Here is a 22,380-nt window from a genome sequence, read left to right as displayed (position 1 = left end):
TAAAATTTTTATTTTTATTATTTTCTATTTATTTTTATTTTTTATTAGCTAAATGTTATATGGTATCCTGGCTGGGATCCTGAAACAGAAAAGAACACTAGGTACAAACTAAAGAAATCTGAATAAATTATGGGCTTTAGTTAATAATAATGTATCAATGTTTGTGTGATCTTTTTCACCAAGCATATATAGATGCTTCTAGATTCCCTCCAGCTTACCAATGTAACACAAATTTTATCATTTCTGAGTTCTATGACCTGAAAAACTTTAGGAAGCACTAACCTAGAGAAACTCCTATACATGTACATGTGCACTAGGAGACATGTACAAGGATATTTATTGTGTCACCGTAATGATGAAAAAATGATAACTGAACTTGTCCGTCAACGTGACAGTAGATACTGTGATATATTCCTGCAAAAGAATGCTATGTGGGCCAGACTTGGTGGCTTGCACCTGTAATCCTAACACTCTGGGAAGCCGAGGCAGGAGGGTCACTTGAGCCCAAGAGTTAGAAACCAGCTGGGGCAACATAGGGAGACCCCGCTTCATACAAAAATTAGCTGTGCATGGTGGTGCACACCTGTAGTCCCAGGTAATTGGGAGGCTGAGGTGGGAGGATCACTTGGGCCTGGAAAGTTGAGGCTGCAGTGAGCCATGTTTGTGCCACTGCACTCCTGGGTGACAGAGCAAGACTCTGTCTCAAAAAATTTATAAAAATGCTTTGTGTAGAATAAGAAAAAAATGAATAAACTAGAGCTACATATAAAAGCATGGGCAATCTCAAAAACAATGTTAAATGAAAAGATCAAGTTGGAAAAAGTTATCTACTCTTTATATACATTTTTCAAAAAACGTAAATGCTGTATATTCATGGATATATACATATGTGATAAAAATTCAAAACCTTACATGTGAATGGCGACTATCAAAACCAGGCCAGCTGGTACCTCTGGGGGATGGGAGTAGGATCTGTAAAGGCTATTTTGGGGATTCCGCTATACTTACACAGTTTTCTTCCTTTAAAAAAGAAAAGATCTGAAGCAAATACGGCAAAATGTTAGGATTTGATAGACCTGGAAGGTGAATATACCAATGTATTATTCTCTACACTTGTATGCTTAAGATATTTTATAACAAAATAGATACAAAATATATCCTAACTCTGATCATTCTTCAGTACTTCCACTGCTACTGCCACCGTTTGACCTGGATAACTTGCAGTAGCTATCTATCTTATCTCCTTGCTTTCTCATTCCATATAGCATCCAGAATAATATTTTATAAATATAAATTAGATCTCATCATCCTCCTATTCACAACCTTTCAATGGGTTTACATTACTCTAAAAATAAGAATCAAATGCCTTATCACATTTTGCAGTCCCTTGTTTCAACTCCCTTTGTCCCTGGTTCACTTAGTATCACTATCCTTCCTCCAGTATCATTATCTATCCTCTCAAACTGCTTGATTTTCTTTATGGAATATGTCACTACCTCAAATGATATTAATTCATGTATTATGGGGATGATAAATTCCTGCACCCCCAGTCCTTTACTAGCATATAAGTTCCATAAAGTCAGGGACTTTATTCTCTACTCTATCCCCATTGCCAAGAACATTGTTTGACTTACATCAAGTGTGAAATAAGTATTTTCAGAACAAATGAAGAAATGAGGCCAGGCGTGGTGGCTCATGCCTGTAATCCCAGCACTTTGGGAGGCCGAGGCAAGTGGATCACAGGGTCAGGAGATCAAAACCATCCTGGCCAACATGGTGAAACCCTGTCTCTACTAGAAAGACAAAAATTAGCCCGGTGTGGTGGCTCGCACCTGTAGTCCCAGCTCCTTGGGAGGCTGAGGCAGGAGAATTGTTGAACCCGGGAGGCGGAGGTTACAGTGAGCCAAGATTGCGCCACTGCACTCCAGCCTGGGTGGCAGAATAAGACTCCGTCAAAAAAAAAAAAAAAAAGGAAAAGAAAAAGATTTATTTTCATTCAAAAAGAGAAGGGATGTCATCTCAGTGGTAAAATATGGCAGAATCAAATGTATAGAGGCTGAAAATTACAGGGTATTCTATCAACAGTAACAACACTAATAGCCAAAACCCATAAAGTATTCATCATGTGCCAGGCATTTCCAAGCACTGGAATCACATACTTTTTGGAGTGCATATCAAGTTCATTTTCCTTCTTATAGGCCCTGCGTACCTATTCATATCTGAGATCCTGCATGCTAGCCACAATTGATTTGATTTGAAAGCAACACTGATTGAGCAAAGTCCATCCATTAGCCAGAGACAGCATTCTTTTCCTTGCAAGTTTGAGCTGATTGATGTGTAGGCTAAAGAAGTTTGAAGATGAGTCATACTAATGGCAGGACACTTTTGAGTGAAGGGAACAGCTGCTGAGGCCCCTGAAGCTACACTGGTCTCTGCCCTTTCTGAAGCTTGTTGCTCAATGTTTCCTTGGCTTAATGACATAGGTTACCCTGCTATCCTTCCAGTGAAATACACCCCCTTCATTTTTAAAACTAACAGAGCTAAGTCTCTTTGTTTTGTTGGTTATTCATTTTCTTAAAAACAAAAAAAGCAAACAATCTCTAAATCAAGGAAACTTGAGTAAGGCAGTCCTTTCCACTCATTGTCTCATTTAATCCCTACCACATTATGAGAGATTATTACTGTTCCCATTTTGCATGTGAAGAAACAAGGTTTGAACAGGTCCAATACCTTTCCTAAAATCAGGAGTTAGTGATGGGGCAAGATTCCAGCCCTGGCCTGTATGACTTCATAGCAGAGCTCTGAACTGTTATGTGGGGCTACAGGAAGGCCGATAATAGGACTGCAGTGGAGATGAAATTGGGAAGACAGGGCCAACATTGTGATACCATTCAGGGTAAGTTAGAAAATAACACAGTGATGGGGCAAAAACCAGATTTCACTCTATCTGTGGATAAGATCCAATAAAAGCTCTTTAGTCTTACATTCCAACAATCTTTGGCAGAGAGGATATATACCAACACAGAATGTCGGTGTGATTGAAACGCTCTCTCTCTCCTTGACAGAGTTGACAGTGTTTAAAGAATGACAGGATACATTTTTTAGAAACATTTAAAAAATGGAGTTTTAACAATATATATTCAGAGACGGCTTATAGTTGAGTATCACAAGGTTTGCAGTTAGGCAGGCACATTTCTTGTCATTCTTGAAAACTCCCTCTCATTCTTGCATGCCTAGAGAAGCTCTGCTGAAGACAGTTTGACATAAATGAGGCTGTGAATACAGAATTCCAAGGTAGGGAGGGGACGAGGAGAGAAAGGGTTTGATGAATTAACGTATGATTTGAAGAGAGTTAATAAAACAAAAAACTTAGGATTAGCCATAATCCCAGCATTTTGGGAGGCCGAGTTGGGACAATCACTTGAGGCCAGGAGTTTGAGACCAGCCTGGCTAACATAGCTGGACTCCTGCTCTACAAAAAAATTTTAAAATTACCTGTGTATGGTGGCACGCTCCTATAGTCCCAGAAAGTTGGGAGGCTGAGATGGGAGGATCACTTGAACCCAGGAGTTCCAGGCTGCAATGAGCTATTATGATGGTGCTACTGTACTCCAGCCTGAGAGAGCAAGACCTTGTCTCCAAAAACAAAGTTATTTAAAAACACTCAGAATTCCAGCATTTTGGGATGCAAGGTGGGTGGATCACCTGAAGTCAGGAGTCTGAAACCAGCCTGGCCAACATGGCGAAACCTCATCTCTAATAAAAATACAAAAATTAGCCAGGTGTGGTGGCAAGCACCTGTAAACCCAGCTACTAAGGGTAGGGATAGGGGGTCTACTGAGGCAGGAGGATCACTTGATCCCGGGAGATGGGGGTTGCACTGAGCCGAGATCGTGCCACTGCACTCCAGCCTGAGCAACAAAGCCAGATACCATCTCAAAACAACAACAACAACAACAACAACAACACCCATTCAGAAATCACCTTACAAAACATCCTTGCTGTCACAGAAATAATAAGTGGAATAATTGGTTTTCTCCAACTAAAATTGGATTGTATTTTTTCAATACTTTAAAAAATAATGTGCCTTAGAGGTGGGGAAGGGTGGGGAGGAAAAGCAAAAAATGAAAATAAAAATAATGTGCCTTGGGAAACAAATAATAGGCTTGAGCTCTATTTTCATATCCACCAAATAGTATAATTTTGTTTTTTTTTTTTTTTTGAGACAAATCTCACTCCTATTGAGTTGTTGCGACTATGGGTGTGTAAATAATTTCTTCAAAAAAAGTTCTGCTTTCTTCCATTTTGGAGTCAATTTTGCACACATTAGAATGCCTAATGTTACCCTAAAAAGACTCTGTTTATTTTTGTTTTCCAGCTGTCACATCTAGTTTTGGTGTGGCAAAAGGAATAGCACTCAAATATAAAATTTTCTTTTTAATTCTCAGCAAGTCAAGTTACTTCTATAGAAGAGTGCCTACCCTTACTGGTGGAGCAATGGTGAGCGCACACTTGGACAAGGGAGGAGAAGGGGTTCTTATACCAGACACACGTGACCCCTGCTGCTATGTCCTTCCCCTGTTGTCTTGGGTTAGACCGCACAGGCTAAACTAATTCCGATTGGCTAATTTAAAGAGAATGACAGGGTGAGTCATTTGGCGGGAGTCAGGGCAGAGCAGGTAGCCGGTAATCGGAAAGAGTTAGGGTGGAGTAGGTAATTGAAAAACACAGCTTTACGAGGAAGTTAAGTTTAAAAGTAGAAGGCAAACAACTGAACATACTAACATATTCTTTGAAAAGAAATTTAGAACTCATATCTAACACACCCTTTTGTTCTCCATGTATTTCATCTTGGATAGTTTCTACTGTTACATCACCAAGTTCACTGATCCTTTTTCTGCAATTCTAATCTGCTATTAAGCTCACCCAGTAAATTTTTAATTTCAGAAGTTCATTTTGGGTTGGGCACGGTGGCTCACACCTGTAAACCTAACACTCTGGGAGGCCAAGGCGGGCGGATCACGAGGTCAGGAGATTGAGACCATCTTGGCCAACGTGGTGAAACCCCGTCTCTACTAAAATACAAAATTTAGCTGGGCATGGTGGTGTGTGCCTGTAATCCCAGCTACTTGGGAGGCTGAGGCAGGGGAATTGCTTAAACCCGGGAGGTGGAGGTTGCAGTGAGCTGAGATTGCACCACTGCACTCCAGACTCCAGCCTGGTAACAGAGCAGGACACCATCTCAAACAAACAAATAAGTTCATTTTGTTCCATTATAATATCTTCTATGTCTCTCATTATGCTCATAGTTTTCCTTTCTTGACCACAATAATAGTTATTTTAAAGTCCTTGTCTGCTATTCTATCACCTCTGTAATTCCTGGATATGTTTCTAATGATTTATTTTTCTCCTGTTCATTGGTTGGATACTGTTGGATGTTGGATATTGTGAATAAGATTTTGTTGAGTACCTAAATTTTGTTTTCTTCCTTTGAAGAATGCTGGGTTTTCTTTTGTTAGGCAGATAAGTTACTTGCAGATCAACTCTATCCTTTTGAGGCTTGTTTTAAACCTTGTCAGGGTTTGGTCAAAAGGGTTTGGAATAGTACTCTGACTACTCCAACTATGAATTTCTCTCAGGCCTGTGTGAGTAATGCTAATTTTTCTACTTTCAGCTCTCTGGAAGTTGTTCTTTCCACGTTTTTTGATGTGTATGGTCTCATGGACTCTCATCCTTTGCACACACACGTTAGAATTCATCCAAAGACCCAAAGAGACTGCTATTCAAATTTCTAGAAGTCTTTTTCTGTGTACTCATTCTTTTCCAGTAATTTTGTCAGGCATTTGAACTACAGTAACTCAATCTTGAATAGGAGCTGGGTAAAATGAGGCTGAGATCTACTGGGCTGCATTACCAGAGGGTTAAGGCATTCTAAGTCACAGGATGAGATAGGAGGTCAGCACAAGATACAGGTCATAAAGACCTTGCTGATAAAACAGGTTGCAGTAGAGAAGCTGGCCAAAATCCACCAAAACAAAGATGGCAATGAAAGTGACCCCTGGTCGTCCTCACTGCTACACTCCCACCAGCACCATGACAGTTTACAAGTGCCATGGCAATGTTAGGAAGTTACCCTATATGGTATAAAAAGGGGAGGCAAGAATAATCCACTCCTTGTTTAGCATATAATCAATAAATAACCAAAAAAATGGGCAACCAGCAGCCCTCAGGGCTGCCCTGCCTATGGAGGAGCCATTCCTTTACTTTCCTAATAAACTTGCTTTCACTTTATGGAGTCACCCTGAATGTTTTCTTGTGCAAGATTTAAGAACCCTCTTTTGGGGTCTGTATCAGGACTGCTTTCTGTTAACAATTTGTCCTGCAAGTTTAACCTGATTCAGCATCCCCAAACTTCTATCTCTCAACTTAGTGAAGCTAATATGCTCTATTTTTGTTCCTTCTTCCTGTACTAAAGTCTAAAAAGTACTTCCACACAGAAATCTACCATGATTGCAGGGCTCACCTTAATTTTTTTCTTCCCTCTTGTATCTCATTTCTGTGATGCCTATTGTCTTATTTGTGAAAACTATTTCTCTATCTTGTTTAGTTTGTTGTGTAATGGTCTAGTTTTCTAGTTGTTTTGAGTAGCAGATCTAGTCCAGTACTAGTTATTTGATATGGCCAGAGGAAGAAGCTCTTTGAAAACATTTCTGTAGCAAATTTCTTTCTTCAAAATGAAATCTTACAGAATAAGGAGTGAAAAAGAGAGTCAGTTTTTCGTTCAATAAATATTTCCTGATTCCATTAGCTATACTAAGCATGATGAAATAATAAGTTTTTAAAAAGTGCCCTCAAGGAATTTTCAGTCCAGTACTATGTTTTTCAAACTTCAGTTTGTGAACACTAGAGGATTATTACATAACAATGAGCATTTTAAAGAAGAGAAGCAGAGAATATCAAAGGGCATTACAATAGTAAGCGTAAGTATTTCAATAAACTTGAGTTCAATTTGTTATATACCTTTATCGTAGGTCCTCATGTAAAATGTATTTCCTTTTTTTTTTTTTTTTTTTTGAGACAGAGTCTCGCTCTGTTGCTCAGGCTGGAGTGCAGTGTCATGATCTCGGCTCATTGCAACCTCCGCACCTCCGGTTCAAGTGATTCTTCTGCCTCAGCCTCCCGAGTAGCTGGGACTACAGGTTAATGCCACCACACCTGGCTAATTTTTGTATTTTTAGTAGAGATGGGATTTCACTATATCGGCCAGCATGGTCTCGAACTCCTGACCTCTTGATCTGCCTGTCTGCCTTCCTCGGCCTCCCAGAGTGCTGGGATTACAGGCGTGAGCCACCATGCCCAGCTGTAAAATGTATTTCTTACTGTCTTACTTTTTTTTTTTTTTTTTTTTAAATTGAAACAGAGTCTCACTCTGTCACCCAGGCTGGGCTACAGTGGTGCGATCTCAGCTCACCGCAACCCCTGCCTCCCATGTTCAAGACATCCTCTTGCCTTAGCCTGCCGAGTAGCAGGTAATACAGGCATGTGCCACCACCCCTGGTTAATTTTTATATTTCCAGTAGAGATGAGGTTTCACCATGTTGGCCAGGCTGGTCTTAAACTCTTGACCTGAAGTGATCTGCTTGTCTTGGCCTCTGAAAGGGCTGAGATTATAGGTGTGAGCCACTCTGCCTGGCTTTGTTTTTGTTTTGTTTTGTTTTTTGTTTGTTTTTGAGACAGGGTCTTGCTGTGTCACCCAGGCTGGAGTGCGGCGGCATGACCACGGCTCACTGTAGCCTTGTCCTCTGGCGCTCAAGTGATCCTTCCACCTCAGCCTCCCAAGTAACTGAGACTACAGGCGTGCCACCATGCCTGGCTGATTTTTTTAATTTTAGTAGAGACAGGGTTTGTTCCTGTCTCTACTACAACATACTCTTGTCCTGGCTGGTCTCAAATTCCTGGGCTGAAGTGATCCTCCTGCCTCAGCCTTCTAAATTGCTGGGATTACAGGTGTGAGCCACCGCACCTGGCTAAAATATATTTCTTAATGTACTTCTTGCTTAGAAAAGTTTGAAAGCTAATGATCACGTGGAGGAGATTCTCTAGAAAAACTATCTTAAATTTGGAAATAAGGCAAAAAGGAATACAGTATGTTTCTTCAATGTTTTATTGTTTAGGAAGCCCAATCAAGGATCAAGAATCATTTAAGAGTTCCAGTCACTGGGCGTGGTGGCTCACGCCTGTTATCCCAACACTTGGGAGGCTGAGGCAGGTGGATCACCTGAGGTCAGGAGTTCAAGACCAGCATGGCCAACATGGTGAAACCCCGTCTCTACTAAAAATACAAAAATTAGCCAGGCGTGGTGGTGGACGCCTGTAATCCCAGATACTCGGGAGGCTGAGGCAGAGAATTGCTTGAACCCAGAAGGTGGAGGTTGCAGTGAGCCAAGATCACGCCATGGCACTCCAGCCTGGGCGAGGAGACTCCATCTCAAAATAAATAAATAAATAAATAAAAGTTCCAATCAAGTATTATTTGATTATCTACAGCACCACCATCCAATAGGACTTGCAGTGATGGAAATGTTTTATATCTGTGCTGTTCAATACAGTAGCACTAGATACATGTGACAGTTGAATACTTGAAATGTGTCTAGGATAACGGAGGAATTTGATTTTTAATTGTATTTAATTTGTTAACATTTAAATGAAAGTGGTCAAAAGTAGAGGAATGTATTTTTATTTGACTTCGAGACTTACTCTTAATTAAGGACTCTGACTTAGTCGAATAATGTTGACTAACAGATTTGTGTCCCTCAGAAAAGACAATTTCAAAGGTTATAGTTTCATTGCCTTGTAAGACATTAACAGGTTTTGTATCTAACCTAGCAGTCTTATAAAGTTGGCCCTCTGTATCCACGGGTTTGGCATCTGGGGATTCAACCAACTAAGAATTGAAAATATTAAAATAAAAATAAATAGTACAACAATAAAAATTAATACAAATAAAAATGTAGTATAGTGACTATTAACGCAGAATTTATGTTGTATTAGGTATTAAGTAATCTAGAGATGTTTTCAAGCATACGGGATGGGTTGGAAGCAGTGGTTCACACCTGTAATCCCAGCACTTTGGGAGGTCAAGGAGGGGTGGATCACTTGAGGTCAGGAGTTCGAGACCACCCTGGCCAACATGGTGAAACCCCATCTGTACTAAAAATACAACAATTAGCTAGATGTGGTGGTGGGTGCCTGTAATCCCAGCTACTCAGGAGGCTGAGGCAGGAGAATCACTTGAACTAGGAAGGCGGAGGTTGCAGTGAGCTGAGATCGCGCCACTGCACTCCAGGCTGAGCAACAGAGTGAGACTTTGTCTCAAAATACATAAATAAATAAAAATAAAAAATAAAGTATATGGAAATTAGCTGGGCCTGGTGGCATGCACCTGTAACCCCAGCTACTCAGGAGACTGACGCAGGAGAATTGCTTGAACCCAGGAGGCAGAGGTTGTAGTGAACCAAGATTGTGCCACTACACTCCAGCCTGGGTGACAGAGCAAGACTCTGTCTCAAAAAAATAAAAAATACATAAATACATAAAGTATACAGGAAGATGTGCGTACTTATATGCAACTAGTATGACATTTCATATAAGGAACATAAGCATCCCCAATTTTGGTATCAGTGGGAACCATAGAACCAGTTTCCAGTAGATCCTAAGGGATACTATACTAACATTGTTTTCTAAAAATGTCTGTCTTCAGTTCCTTGTAATGTTCTTTAAACCAGCTTTACCATCTTATTGGCTCCCTCATTAATGAGTTAGGCAAAATCATTCACAGGTGTTCATTCATATCAAAGAATCACATTTTTAACTTTTTGAAAGCCATATGTCAAAAAACAATGTGATAAGTGCAGTATGAAAGTATGTTGTGGAATCAGGAACTAATTTGTTCTCTGCCTAAGCTTCACCTAAGATAAGTATAGTTGATTGCTAGGAGAAAATGCCATTGAATTGTCCTAGAAGGTGATTTTTGAACTGTCTTAGCAGGCAATACAGACTTTTTCTTTCTCTTTTCTTTTCTTTTTTTTTTTTTTTTTTTTTTTTTTTTTGAGACAGTCTTGCTCTGTCGCACAGGCTGGAGTGCAGTGGCGAGATCTTGGCTCACTGCAAGCTCCGCCTCCTGGATTCACGCCATTCTCCTGCCTCAGCCTCCCGAGTAGCTGGTACTACAGGTGTCCGCCACCACGCCCTGGCTAATTTTGTGTGTGTGTGTGTATTTTTTAGTAGAGACGGGGTTTCACCGTGTTAACCAGGATGGTCTCGATATCCTGACCTTGTGATCCGCCCGCCTCGGCCTCCCAAAGTGCTGGGCTTACAGGCGTAAGCCACCGCGCCCAGCCAATATAAACTTTTTCTTATGCAGCAGGGATGAGAGTGGTCCTCCAAGCCAAAGAACTACTCATCAGTCATTCACAAGCATTGTAAGCAGTTCGCTTGTGTTAGAGTGGGGTTGCCTGTATCAAGGTGGGAATTAGAGATGAGCCTAGACAGGAAGGGTAGAAGCAAGGCATAGTGAAAAGAGCACTGGCTTCAGTCAGGAAACAGATTTGCATCCTAACTCTACCTAGAGCTACTTATTAATAATTTGGCTTTTTGAGCCTGTTTGCATAACTGTAAATTGGGGCATTAATAACTTCTCCATGTTGTGTTAGGATTATATTAGATAGCCAAGTAAATCACATTGTACATTGGTGCTGTAGATGTTTAATAAGTTACAGTTATAATTATTAATTAGAAAGTGGTCAACAATTTCACATGGTGCCATGTTGGAATAAGATAAATAATATTAAATAATCTGTAATCGGATTTCCCAATCAGAAAGTTATTGACGACTCTGGCAAGAACTGCTTCAAAGGAGCAGGACCAGAATGTGTTGAGAAATGGATGGAAGGTGAGGAAATGAGGAAGCGGATAGCTAGTCCTTTCAGAAACCTTGCCCTGAATGGGAGAGAGGTGATTCAGTTCAACACTTATGAGAATCTTTTTTTGTAGATTGAGGAGACTTGAATATTTTTGTATCCTGCAGGGAGAAATGGATGAAGAAGACCGAAGATAATGATGAAGGGATGATTTGGAATAGGATTCACAGCAAGAGAGACAGAAGGGAAAGACATTGAAGAAACAGACTAGTTAACACATGAAGAAAATGGAGTAGAGGAAAACACGTCCATGTGTTTCAACTCTAATGAGAGCAGGTCTGATGTGAAGGGAGTTGGAGGAGAAGGGAAAGTTTGATGATGCACAGTTTGCATCCCAGAAGGCTCTTGACAACCAAAGTGTCCACAGCAGATTCGTCCAGTCTAGATAAACCATGCACAGAGAATTTCAAAGAAAAGCAGAAGAGATTTCCAAACCTTTACCCTAATCCAGGGAGGAGAGGACGGGACGTCAAAATATGGTCTTGAGTATGGAAGCATTGGGTCGCAAAGGCCTGAACAACTGCTGAAATCGAGGACAAATATTATGGTATATAGCCCTGGGTCAACTTGTATTTTAGAAACGAATTAAGAAAACCAAAACAATTGCAAAGCCCACCCCATGCTCTACGAGTCTTCCCTCCTCAATCACTTCATTGGCCAGTGTCACGCAAACACTTTGGATTAAACATGCATGGTCTAACACTGATTGGCATGTTGAAGAATCCGTCTGTGGCCAGCGATTGGCGGGCGTGTCTAGGCTCTAGCCAATCCGGAAAGGGGCGGGCTGGTTAAGCGTCAGGTTCCTTAGATCCACGGGTCAGCCCAGTAACTGACTCCTCTTCTCCCTTCTCTCGGGTCCTAGCACAGCGTCAAATGGAGCTTTCCTACCAGACCCTCAAATTCACGCATCAGGCCCGGGAAGCGGTAAGGAACGCATATATAAAAAATAATTATATCAGGAACACCTATCCTACTGTTGCTGCAGGCCGATTCCGAGTCTCCGGTTGCTATGGCGACAGAGTCTGCTACTAGAGCAGCGCAAACGCAGTGAGAGGCGCTCAGCCCCTGTGATTAAATCCCGGGTTTGCAGCTGTGATGGGGGGAAAAATAAAGGAGACGCAGGCGGGTTTGGGGGTGACAACGGGTCGACAGGGTCGGTTCCTGATTGAGGAAATGAGGTATTGAGTGTTATTAGACGCTGGATCTTGATCGGGTGAATGGATTTGGGAAGTGGTCAAAATTAGATTGTTGAAAGACAGTAAAACATTGACCTGGGAGTTAGTTAGAATATTGGCTTCTGATCTTGATTTACCATTACTAAGGCGAGAGATCTTAGGCATTTAATTCCCTTCTTGGGCTTCAGTTTCTCCATTTGAAAGTCAGGGAATTGGACTGTAATCTTTTAAACACGAAGATTATATGAGTTCTAAAATACATTAAGTGGTTTCCCGTGGTCTGTATCATCTGCTACTGGCCAGCAATTCTTTCCACAGCGATGAACATGGATTGAGGACACACTTGTCTGCCAGGCACTGGGGAGATAAAAACAATGTGGGGGCGGAGGGAAGGAAAAATAAAATTAAAGTTAAAAAATACATCTACCTGGATCTCATTCCCAGAGGTTCAGAATTACTGGCTTGGGATGAGTCCTATGCATCAGTATTTTTAGAAAGCTCAACAGGTGATTACAGTGTGTAGCCAAGGTTATAAACCAGAGCTCTAGTATCTCCTACCTTTTAAAAACTAGTAATACACAAAAAGGTAATCCTCTGTTTGGCTTCATACCCCTCTACAGTTACCAATCTCTGTTTATTTCTCTCCACCTTCTAGAAAGGGTTGGCTACACTTGTTGTTGCTACTTCCTTACCTCCGGATTGTACTTAAGCGTATTTCAATCTGAGCATGAACTATCTGCCTCAGAATCTTCTGGGTTACCCTTTATTAGAGCAGATTCTTGGGCCTCACCAAGACACTGAATCAGAAACCCCCGGATGGTTTCTTGAAACTTGCACTTTAAGCACAAACTGCACGTTTGAAAAACCCAGCCGTAGACTTTCTCATATTTTCACGACTTCTAGTACTATCTTTTATAAATTTATCTTTTTGTAGACAGAGTCTTGCCAGGCTGGAGTGCAGTAGCATGATCTCAGCTCACTGCAGCCTCCACCTCCCGGGTTCAAGTGATTCTCCTGCCTCAGCTTCCCGAGTAGCTGGGACTACAGGTACACGCCACCATGCCCAGCTAATTTTTTGTATTTTTAGTAGAGACAGGGTTTTACCATGTTGCCCAGGTTGGTCTCGAAATTTTGAGCTCAGGCAATCTGCCCCCCTTGGCCTCCCAAAGTGCTAGGATTTCAGGCATGAGCCACCATGCCTGGCCAACTTCCTCCTCCTCTTCCTCCTCCTCCTCCTCCTCTCTTCTTCTCCTTCTCCTCCTCCTCCTCCTCCTCCTTCTTCTTCTTCTTCTTCTCCTCCTTCTCCTTCTTCTCCTTCTTCTCCTCCTCCTCCCCCTTCTTCTTGTTCTTCTTGTTCTCCTCCTCCTCCTCCTCCTCCTCCTCCTCCTTCTTCTTCTTCTTCTTCTTCTTCCTCTTCTTCCTCTTCTTCTTCCTCCTCCTCCTCTTCTTCATCTTCTTCCCCTTCTTCTTCCTCCTCCTCCTCCTCTTCTTCATCTTCTTCCCCTTCTTCTTCCTCCTCCTCCTCCTCTTCTTCATCTTCTTCCCTTCTTCTTCCTCTTCTTCTTTTTTTTTTTTTTTTTTTTTTTTTTGCTTTTGTTGCCCAGGCTGGAGTGCAATGGTGTGATCTCGGCTCACTGCAGCCTCTGCCTCCCGGGTTCAAGCGATTCTCCTGCCTCAGCCTCCCAGCTGAGATTACAGGCATGTGCTACCACACCCAGCTAATTTTTTTGTTGTTTGTTTGTTTGTTTGTTTTAGTAGAAATGGGGTTTCTCCATGTTGGTCAGGCAGGTCTCGAACTCCTGACCTCAGGTGATCCACCTGCCTTGGCCTCCCAAAGTGCTGGGATTACAAGCGTGAGCCACCGTGTTCACCCAAACTTCTAATACTATCTATATGCCAAAAACTCCCCCAAACTACCTCAACTGGACTTCTTCGTTAAGCCCGACCCAAGACCCAGAAGATAAAATGTGGAGAGGACAATGGGTCAACTGATTACTTGACATATCCACTGGGGTGTTACAAGTATCTGCATTGTCTGCACTGTGTGTGTGTGTGTGTGTGTATGTGTGTGTTTGAGACAGGGTTTCACTCTTTCACTCAGGCTGGAGTGCAGTGGTGCGGTCACAGCTCACTGCAGTCTCAACCTGCTCAAGGGATCCTCCTGCCCCAGCCTTTCAAGTAGCAGGAACTACAGGCATGCACCACCATGCCCAGCTAATTTTTCTGTATATTTAGTAGAGATGGGTTTTGCCATGTTGCCTAGGCTGATCTTGAACTCCTAGGCTCAAGTGATCCTCCTACCTCGGCCTCCCAAAGTGCTGGAATTAATAGGCATGAGCCACTATGCCTTGCATCTTAACTTGTTTAACGACTACTACTTCTCCTCCTTCTCCTTTTCCTTTTCTCCTTCTCCTTTTTCTTCTTTTCTTCAACAGGGTCTCATTCTGTCACCCAGGCTGGAATGCAGTGGTGTGATCTCAGCTCACTGCAACCTCTGTCTCCCGGGCTCAAGTGATTCCCCCACCTCAACTTCCCAAGAAGCTGGAACCCACAGGCATGTACCACCACACTCGGTTAAATTTTGTATTTTTTGTAGAGAGTTTCACCATGTTGCCTGGGCTGGTCTCAAACTCCTGGGCTCAAGTGATCCACCTGCCTTGGCCTCCCAAAGTGCTGGGATTACAGGCATGAGCCATTGTGTCTGGCTTAATGCTTCACTTTTTACTGTCCTCTCTCAAACCTGTACCTTTCCCAGTCTTTCTCCATTGGGGAAACCACCCCAATGAAACCACCATTCATCTGATTGCTGAAATCAGAATTCTGGGGGTCATCCTTAGCTCTTTCTTTCTCCTAGTCCCTCCCCTCTGTCCTCTACGAGAGGAAGACATCAGCAAATTTTATTGATTCTACTTCTATAATGTATCTTTAATAATCCATATCTTCACATCCACCTCCTGATCTGAACCTCCATACACTCTCACTGGAACCACATTAATAGCGTCTTAGCTATTTCTCGTTGGTTTTTGCCTCTCTCCAGTCCATTCTTCATCCAACGATCAGGGTGATTTCCTTAAAATAGTGCCACTCTTTTAATGGGGTCCTTTTAATGGCTTTCCATTACACTTGGGATAAACCCTCCAAATCTTGACAAGACCTACAAAGCACTGCAATAAAGCCCAACCTCTGCCTCCATGCTCTTCCTCTCCATTTTCTGTGTTGCCTCTCAGTGCTCCAGCCACATTCTCCCTAATCTGACGTCTCACAACTCCATATAGTCTATACCATATATTTAGTATTTAATTGGATTAATTATATTGTTATCTGTTGCTTGCATGTAATAGATAATACAAATTTCTTGAAACTTGAAAGCAAGACAGGAACCCAAGCCTTATTTTTTGTTTTGGTCCCTAGATGGTGCTAAGAACAATATTTAAGTATGCACACTGATGGTTTGATCTCTTGGGGTCTATGTGCAAGGAACTGTGCTGAGTAGGGATCTGGAGAAGCTGGAGGAGGGGATGTGATCCAGTGTGTTAGATATAAAGAGGGCTGCACATCCACAAGACACTCTGATCACCTACATCATCTACTGTATTGAGATTTTCAGAATATTTTCTTTGTATTTGGTTTATTTTCGTTGTTTCAAATTATTTATTTACACATATATTTTCAATTTTTAATTTTTAACAAAGTAATGGCAACACATCATTTAAAATTATACTAGTTCAACAAAATTTGAAAAAAGAGTCTCCTGCTTCACCTCACCTGGCCCTTAATTAATTACTGCTCCCCAGAAGCAACTACTTTGACTTCTAGCAGCTTCTTCAAAATAACATGTTTATACTCTTTTTTTTGAGATGGATCTTTGCTCTTGATGCCCAGGCTAGAGTGCAATGGTATGATCTCGGCTCACCGCAACCTCTGCCTCCTGGGTTCAAGTGAATCTCCTGCCTCAGCCTCCCGAGTAGCTGGAACTACAGGCGCCCGCCACCACGCCCGGCTAATTTTGTATTTTTAGTAGAGATGGCATTTATCCATTTTGGCCAGGCTGGTCTTGAACTCCCAACCTCAGTTGATCTACTTGCCTTGGCCTCCCAAAGTGCTGGGATTACAGGCATGAGCCCCCACCCCAGGCCCCAGTTACTTTCTTTCTTTCTTTTTTAGAAACCGACAGTCTCTCCCAGGCTGGAGTGCATTGGCATGATTTAGCTCATTGCAGCCTTGAATTCTTGGGCATAAATGATCCTCCCACCTCAGCCTCACAAGTTGCTGGGACTGCAAGTGTGCACCACCGCATCTGGTTAAACTTTTTATTTTTTGTAGAGACAGATCTCACTATGTTGCACAGGCTGGTTTCAAACCCCTGGCCTCAAGTGATCTTTCCCCATCCACCACCTTGGCCTTCTAAAGTGCTGGGATTATAGGGATGGGCCATGGCACTCAGCCTGCAGGTATGGTTTTTTTTCTTTTTGTTAGATGAAGTCTCACTCTGTCACCCAGGCTGGAGTGCAATGGCGCGATCTTGGCTCACTGCAACCTCTGCCTCCCGGTTCCAGCGATTCTCCTGCCTCAGCCTCCTGAGTAGCTGGGACTGTAGGCGCATGCCACCATGCCCGGCTAATTTTTGTATTTTTAGTAGAGATGGAGGTTTAACCATGTTGGTCAGGCTGATCTCGAACTCTTGACTCATGATCCACCTGCCCGGGCCTCCCGAGGTGTTGGGATTACAGGTGTGAGCCACCGCCCCCATCCCAGGTATGTTTTTTATTAATGGCTGAATGTTCCTTTTTCACTCTATCTTCTTCTTGCAAGATGTCATGGTTTCTTTCGTCTCTCTGAGGAGATTTTCCTTTCCTTCCTGCCTGCCTGCCTTTCTTTTTCTTTCTTTCTCTCCCTTTTCCTTTCTTTTGTTTCCTTCCTCCCTTCTCTTTGTTTCCTTCCTTCCCTCCCTGCTTCCTTCCTTCCTTTCTTCTTCTTCTTCTTCCTTTTTTTTTTTTTTTTTTTTTTTTGAGACAGAGTCTCCCTCTGTCGCCCAGGCTGGAGTGCAGTGGTGCGATCTCGGCTCACTGCAACCTCCGACCCTCCAGGTTTAAGCAATTCTCTGCCTCAGCCTCCAGAGTAGCTGGGATTACAGACGCGCCACCATGCCTGGCTAATTTTTTTGTATTTTTGGTAGAGACGGGGTTTCACCATCTTGGCCAGGCTGGTCTTGAACTCCCGACCTCATGATGCACCCGCCTCGGCTTTCCAAAGTGCTAGGATTACAGGCATGAGCCACCGCGCCTGACCTCTTTTTCTTTCTTCTAACATTTTGTCTGTTTCCCCTTATGTTCCTTTTTGTATTTTTTAATTTGTGGTTTTGTCTTTCATGTGGGATATTTTCCTCAAAAGTCAGTGATACATGGTTGTCCATTTATTTTTAAGAATGAGACACCTAGGCTGGGCATGGTGGCTCACACCTCTAATGCCAACACTTTGGGAGGCGGAGGCAAATGGAGTGCTTGAGGCCAGAGGTCGAGACCAGCCTGGGCAATGTGGTGAAACCCTGTGTCTACTAAAAATACAAAGTTAGCTGGGCATGGTGGCACCACCCCTGTGTCAGAGGTGGGAGGGTCGCTTAAGTCCAGGAGTTTGAGACCAGCCTGGGCAACATAGTAAGACCTCATCTCAACAAAAAATAAGCAAAATGAACTGGGCATGGTGGCAAGTGCCAGTGGTCCCAGCTACCTGGGGAGCTAAAGTGGGAAGATCGCTTGGGACCGGCGGGTTGAGGCTGCAGTGAGCCGTGATCACACCACTGCACTCCAACCTAGGCAACACATGGAGACCCTGTCTAAAAAAAAAAAAAAAAGAATGAGACACCTAAAAGTTAATTAGAATTTGTGTGTTTTAGCGGAGACTTGTCTCATAACGACAGTTTTTCTGTAGGATGATCAGGTACCAGGGCCCTTTTCATTGGGTGATGCCAAATGTCAGTTATGTGTAGGTCTTTTTTCTGAGGCCTTCAATTTCTATGCTCTCCTTCAGGGAATAAGGGCAAAATAAGCTTGGATGCCAGCAATGTTGGAGGGAACAGAGGAAGACTTTGTGGGGATGAAGGCAGGGAATGGAAGGTGGGGTTTCACCTCTCTCTTCAGTATATAGGCTTCCACTGAATTATCCCTTTCTTCAGGTAGTCCTGGTAGTCCTGGTAGTCCATTCTTCTGCCTGGGTAGGGGAGGAATTGTAACTTAATTGGAGAAGGGGAGGGAATCTGAAATACTCTGTTCAGCATCCTCTTTATACCTCACTTCTGCCCTTGGAGGTGCATGATGACTGCAGAGGAACCTGGTGTCCTCATTTTTGTAACTTTCTAAGGTTCTGCCATAGATATATGTTTTCTCCTTTTCCTTCTTCTTTTCTTTTTCTTTCTTTCTTTCTTTTTTTTTTTTTTTTTTCCTGAGATGGAGTTTTGCTCTGTCACCAGGTGGGAGTACAGTGGCGTGATCTTGGCTTACTGCAACCTCTGCCTCCTGGGTTCAAGCGATTCTCGTGTCTCAGTCTCCCAAGTAGCTAGGACTACAGGCATGCGCCACCATGCCAAGCTAATTTTTCTATTTTTAGTACAGACAGGGTTTCACCATGTTGGCCAGGATGGTTTGATCTCTTGACTGTGTGATCTGCCCACCTTGGCTTCCCAAAGTGTTGGGATTACAGGCGTTAGCTCCTGCGCCTGGCCTCTTCTTTTGTTTTTTGGTTTTCTTTTGAGACAAAAGAAGTCTGACTTGACTGTCACCCAGGCTGGAGTACAGTGGCACAATTTCAGCTCACTGCAACCTCCGCCTCCTGGGTTCAACCAATTCTCCCACCGCAGCCTGCTGAGTAGCTGGGACTACAGGGATATGCCACCACACCTGGCTAATTTTTGTATTTTATTTTTATTTTTGGTAGAGACAGGGTTTCACCATGTTGGCCAGGCTGGTCTTGAACTCCTGACCTCAAGTGATCCACCTGCCTCAGCCTCCCAAAGTGCTGAGATTATAGGCGTGAGCCACTGTGCCTGGCCTCTGCTTCTTATTGACTTCTTTCCCTGTAGGTGTTGGTTTTATTTTTGGTTTTCTTTGCTTTTGGCTTTCTTTGCTTTAAGTCAACTAGTGTTTGTTTATCCATTTGCTTCCCATGTGTCAATTTCCTTCCTTCCTTCCTTCCTTCCTTCCTTCCTCCTTCCTTCCTTCCTTTCTTTCTTTTGTTCTTTTTCTTTCTTTCCCTTCCTCCCTTCCTTCCTTCCTTCCTCCTTCTTCTCTTTCTTTCTTTCGTTCGTTCTTTTTCTTTCTTTCCCTCCCTCCCTTCCTTCCTTCCTCCTTCCCTCCCTCCCTCCTTTCCTTCCTTCCTTCCTTCCTTCCTTCCTTCCTTCCTTCCTTCCTTCCTTCCTTCCTTCCTTCCTTTCTCTCGCTCTCTCTCTTTCTCTCTATCTTTCTTTCTTTTTTTGAGACAGAGCTTCACTCTTGTTACCCAGGCTAGGGTGCAATGGCACAATCTCAATTCACCACAACCTCCGCCTCCCAAGTTCAAGTGATTCTCCTGCCTCAGCCTCCCGAGTAGCTGGAATTACAGGCATGCGCCTCCACGCCTGGCTAATTTTGTTTTTTTTGTTGTTGTTGTTGTTGTTGTTGTTTTTAAGTAGAAACGGGGTTTCTCCATGTTGGTCGGGCTGGTCTTGAGCTCCTGACCTCAAGTGATCCGCCTGCCTTGGCCTCCCAAAGTGCTGGGATTACAGGCGTGAGCACCGCACCTGGCTCACTAGGTCTTGTCTTGTCTTGTCTTGTCTTTCTTTTCTTTTCTTTTCTTTTCTTTTCTTTTCTTTTCTTTTCTTTTCTTTTCTTTTCTTTTCTTTTCTTTCTATGTTTGTTTGGAAACAGGGTCTCACCCTTTTGCCCAGGCTGGAATGCATTGGTGCCATCAAAGCTCACTGCAGCCCTGACCTCTTGGGCTCAATCGATCCTCCTGCTTCAGCCTCTGGAGTAGCTGGGACCACAGCCATGCACCACCATTCCCGGCTAATTTTAAAATTTTTTTTGTAGAGATGGGGGTCTCCTTACGTTGCTCAGGCCAGTCTCGAACTCCTGTCCTCACACAAGCCTCCCACTTCAGCCTTCCACAGTGCTGGGATTACAGGTGTGAGCCATCTTGCCTGGTTTGGGTCATAGATTTTTATTCCTTTACCATCATTTTAATAAGGCTTTGGGAGGGAGCAGAGATAAGTGGTCTCAAGAACACTTTTTATTTAGATATTTATTGAGTGCCTACTGGGTACAAAGAATCCTACTAGTTGCTATTGCAGAGGGTAGTTTCAGAGAAGTGAATATTTAAAAAATTTGCTAACATATGATTCATGCCTAAAATACTTTTTAAATTGATTTCAAGCTAGGCATTTGTCACACATTTATATATTCAAATTTAGTTTTCAATATGGTTATTTCTTTCGATATTATAGGGTCTGGTGGCTGAGCATGAGAATGGGTATTAGATGCTTTTGAATTTATATCTTGGTTTTCACCTGATTAACAGTAAGGCAAATGTGCATTTATTCATTAACTCATATGATAAATGCAATTTAGTGCCTGCTTTCTGTAAAACATGGTACAGGTGCTTTGAGATATGCCTAAATGGGATTAGTGACACTAATACTACTGATTATTTTTAGAAAGGCCATCTTCTCTTGGTTTTCATGATACTACCATCTCTTTGTTTCCTACACTTCTTTCTGGTCTCCTTGATGAGCTGCTCTTTCTCTGCCCCTTAAATTCTTGTTCTTTAGGATCTAAATTTGTCTTTTCTGATCAGCCCCTTTACCAATTTAATAAAGTGTCCCTTCTTGATTCAGGGAGTAGATATCACCATACCATTCTTATCCCAGGAAATGATATTTGAATGTTTACTGGTTGCTTTCTTCCCCCTATCCCAGTAGACGGTGGGCTCCTTAAGAGCAAGAACTCTGGCAAGATTCTTTTCTGACTAGCAAATAGATCATGCTTTTGCAGAGCCTCTCAGTCTTCAGTGTGCACATTAAACACCTGGGAGGTTTTGAAAATTCATATGCTGAGGCCAGGCATGGCGGCTTATGCCTGTAATCCCAGCACTTTGGGAGGCCGAGGTGGGCAGATCACCTGAGGTCAGGAGTTCCAGACCAGCCTGACCAATATGATGAAACCCCATCTCTACTAAAAATACAAAAATTAGCTGGGTGTGGTGGCATGCACCTGTAATCCCAGCTACTTGGGAGGCTGAGACAAGAGAATTGCTTGAACCTGGGAGGTGGAGGTTGCGGTGAACTGAGATTGTGCCATTCAGTCTGGGAAAAAAGAGTGAAACTCAGTCTCAAAAAAAAAAAAAAAACTTCATATCTTGATCCAGAAGTTTTGGAGTGGGAATGCTGTGCCAGTTAATTTTATGTGTGAACCTGACTGCATGACAGGGTGCCCAGGCATTTGGTCAACATTATCCTTGACTGTCTGTGAAGGTGTTTCTGCGGGAGACTAACTTTTGAATCAGTAGATTGAGAAAAGCAGATTGCCCTCTTCTTTTTTTTTTTTTTTTGCGGGGGGGACGGATTTTAGCTTTTGTTGCCCAGGCTGGAGTGCAATGGCATGATCTCGGCTCACTGAAACCTCTGCCTCCCGGGTTCAAGCGATTCTCTTGCCTCAGCCTCCCAGGTATCTGGGATTACAGGCATGCGCCATCACGCCTGGCTAATTTTGTCTTTTTAGTAGAGACAGGGTTTCTCCATATTGGTCAGGCTGGTCTCAAACTCCCGACTTCAGGTGATCCGCCCACCTCAGCCTCCCAATATGGTGAGAATACAGGCATGAGTCACCACGCCCGACCTAATTATTGTATTTTTAGTAGAGACAGGGTTTCACCATGTTGGCCAGGATGGTCTCCATCTCCTGACCTCGTGATCCACCTGCCTCAGCCTCCCGAAGTACTGGGATTACATGAGCCACCACACCCAGCCAGATTGCCCTCTTTAATATGGGTTGACCTCATCCAATCAGTCAAAGGTCTGAGTAGAATAAAAGGCTGATCCTCCCACATGTAAGAGGGAGTTCCTTCCTCCTGACTGTCTTTAAACTGGGACAGTGTTTTTTTGTTTTCGTTTTTGTTTTTGTTTTTCTGCATTTGAACTCAAACTGAAATAGTGGCTTTTCCTGAGTCTTGAGTCTGGCTGCTTTTAGATTAGAACCACA

At 42.9% G+C, this 22,380-nt stretch overlaps 1 protein-coding gene across 2 annotated transcripts in view; it reads left to right on the top strand.

The window, feature by feature from the left end:
* KATNAL2 (katanin catalytic subunit A1 like 2) overlaps positions 1–22,380 on the top strand; it is a 126,887-nt gene that overhangs the window by 10,844 nt on the left and 93,663 nt on the right. For both annotated transcript variants that reach the window (XM_007974122.3, XM_037982353.2), the window contains exon 2: positions 11,087–11,903. In XM_007974122.3, the coding sequence (XP_007972313.2) occupies positions 11,853–11,903 (51 nt within the window). In that variant the 5' untranslated portion in view covers positions 11,087–11,852. The remainder of the gene's footprint in view (positions 1–11,086; positions 11,904–22,380) is intronic.

The sequence above is a fragment of the Chlorocebus sabaeus genome, chromosome 18 (genome assembly GCF_047675955.1).
Source record: "Chlorocebus sabaeus isolate Y175 chromosome 18, mChlSab1.0.hap1, whole genome shotgun sequence".
Taxonomy (NCBI): Eukaryota; Metazoa; Chordata; class Mammalia; order Primates; family Cercopithecidae; genus Chlorocebus; species Chlorocebus sabaeus.
This window is presented reverse-complemented; position numbering and strand designations above follow the sequence as displayed.